This window comes from Petaurus breviceps, unplaced genomic scaffold (genome assembly GCF_028583685.1).
Source record: "Petaurus breviceps papuanus isolate PSGF00001 unplaced genomic scaffold, PetGlider_PUasm1.0 689, whole genome shotgun sequence".
Classification (NCBI taxonomy): domain Eukaryota; kingdom Metazoa; phylum Chordata; class Mammalia; order Diprotodontia; family Petauridae; genus Petaurus; species Petaurus breviceps.
The window spans coordinates 4,176,354-4,177,216 of record NW_027186458.1 but is presented as its reverse complement, the minus strand read 5'-3'; the positions used below and the strand labels follow the sequence as shown (position 1 = coordinate 4,177,216).

General features: G+C 81.9%; 1 protein-coding gene across 1 annotated transcript in view; it reads right to left on the bottom strand.

Moving 5' to 3' along the window:
* The window catches only part of CCNA2 (cyclin A2), a 7,646-nt gene extending 7,022 nt beyond the window's left edge, over positions 1 to 624 (bottom strand). The window contains exon 1 of the mRNA XM_069104882.1: positions 409 to 624. Coding sequence (XP_068960983.1) covers positions 409 to 624 — 216 coding nt within the window. The remainder of the gene's footprint in view (positions 1 to 408) is intronic.
* Positions 625 to 863: the final 239 nt, after the last annotated feature.

Here is an 863-nt window from a genome sequence, read left to right as displayed (position 1 = left end):
CAGGATGAGCCCCGGCCTGGCCGCCCCCTCCCCCGCACCAGCACTCCGGGATGCGGGCCCGGCACCGCGGGGGGCCTCCGCGCCCAGGCCGTGACCCCCCCAGTCCCCCCATGGGGCCCGGGATGAGCCCTGGCCTGGCCGCCCCCTCCCCTCCACCAGCATTCCGGGATGCGGGCCCGGCACCGCGGGGGGCCTCCGCGACCGCGGCCGGCTCCCCAGGCGCCCCACTGGGCAGGGCCCGGGCCGCTTGACAGCTGCACTTCCTGGGGGGAGGGGCCGCGCGCCGGCTCCCGCCGGGATCCCGCGCAAACGTTGGCCGGGCCGCCGGAGCGGGGCTCGGGCTCGGCCGCGGGTCGCCCCGCCCCTCCCGACCCCGGCGCCCCCGCCCCGCCCGCGCCCGCCGCTCACCCTGCGGCTCTTGAACTTCTGCGGCGCCAGCGCGGCCGCCGGGCCGGGGCCGGGCCCCGGGGCCCGCACGTTGGCCCGCAGCACGCCCAGCACGGTGCGCGTCCGGGCCGGCTCGGCGCCGCCGCGCTTGCCCGGGTGCACGTTCTCCTGGTTCTCGTCGGGGCCGGCGGCCCGGGGCAATCTGGGGGGCTGCGGCCCCGCCGCCTGCCCCAGCATGGCGGGGGCCGGCCCGCGCGCTCCCCGCTCCCGCTCCGCTCGGCTCCGGCCGCTCCGGGCCCTCCCGCCGGGCCGCACACGCTCGCACGGACGCGGGCCGCTCCCGCCGCTGCCCAGGCCGCGGCCCCGGGCTCTCCTCGCCGCAGTTCAAGCGTCCCGCGACTATTGAAATGGGCCAATGGCAGCCGCGGGCGTGGCTACGTCACGGCGCGCACGCGGGCCGGGGAGAGGGGGCGGAG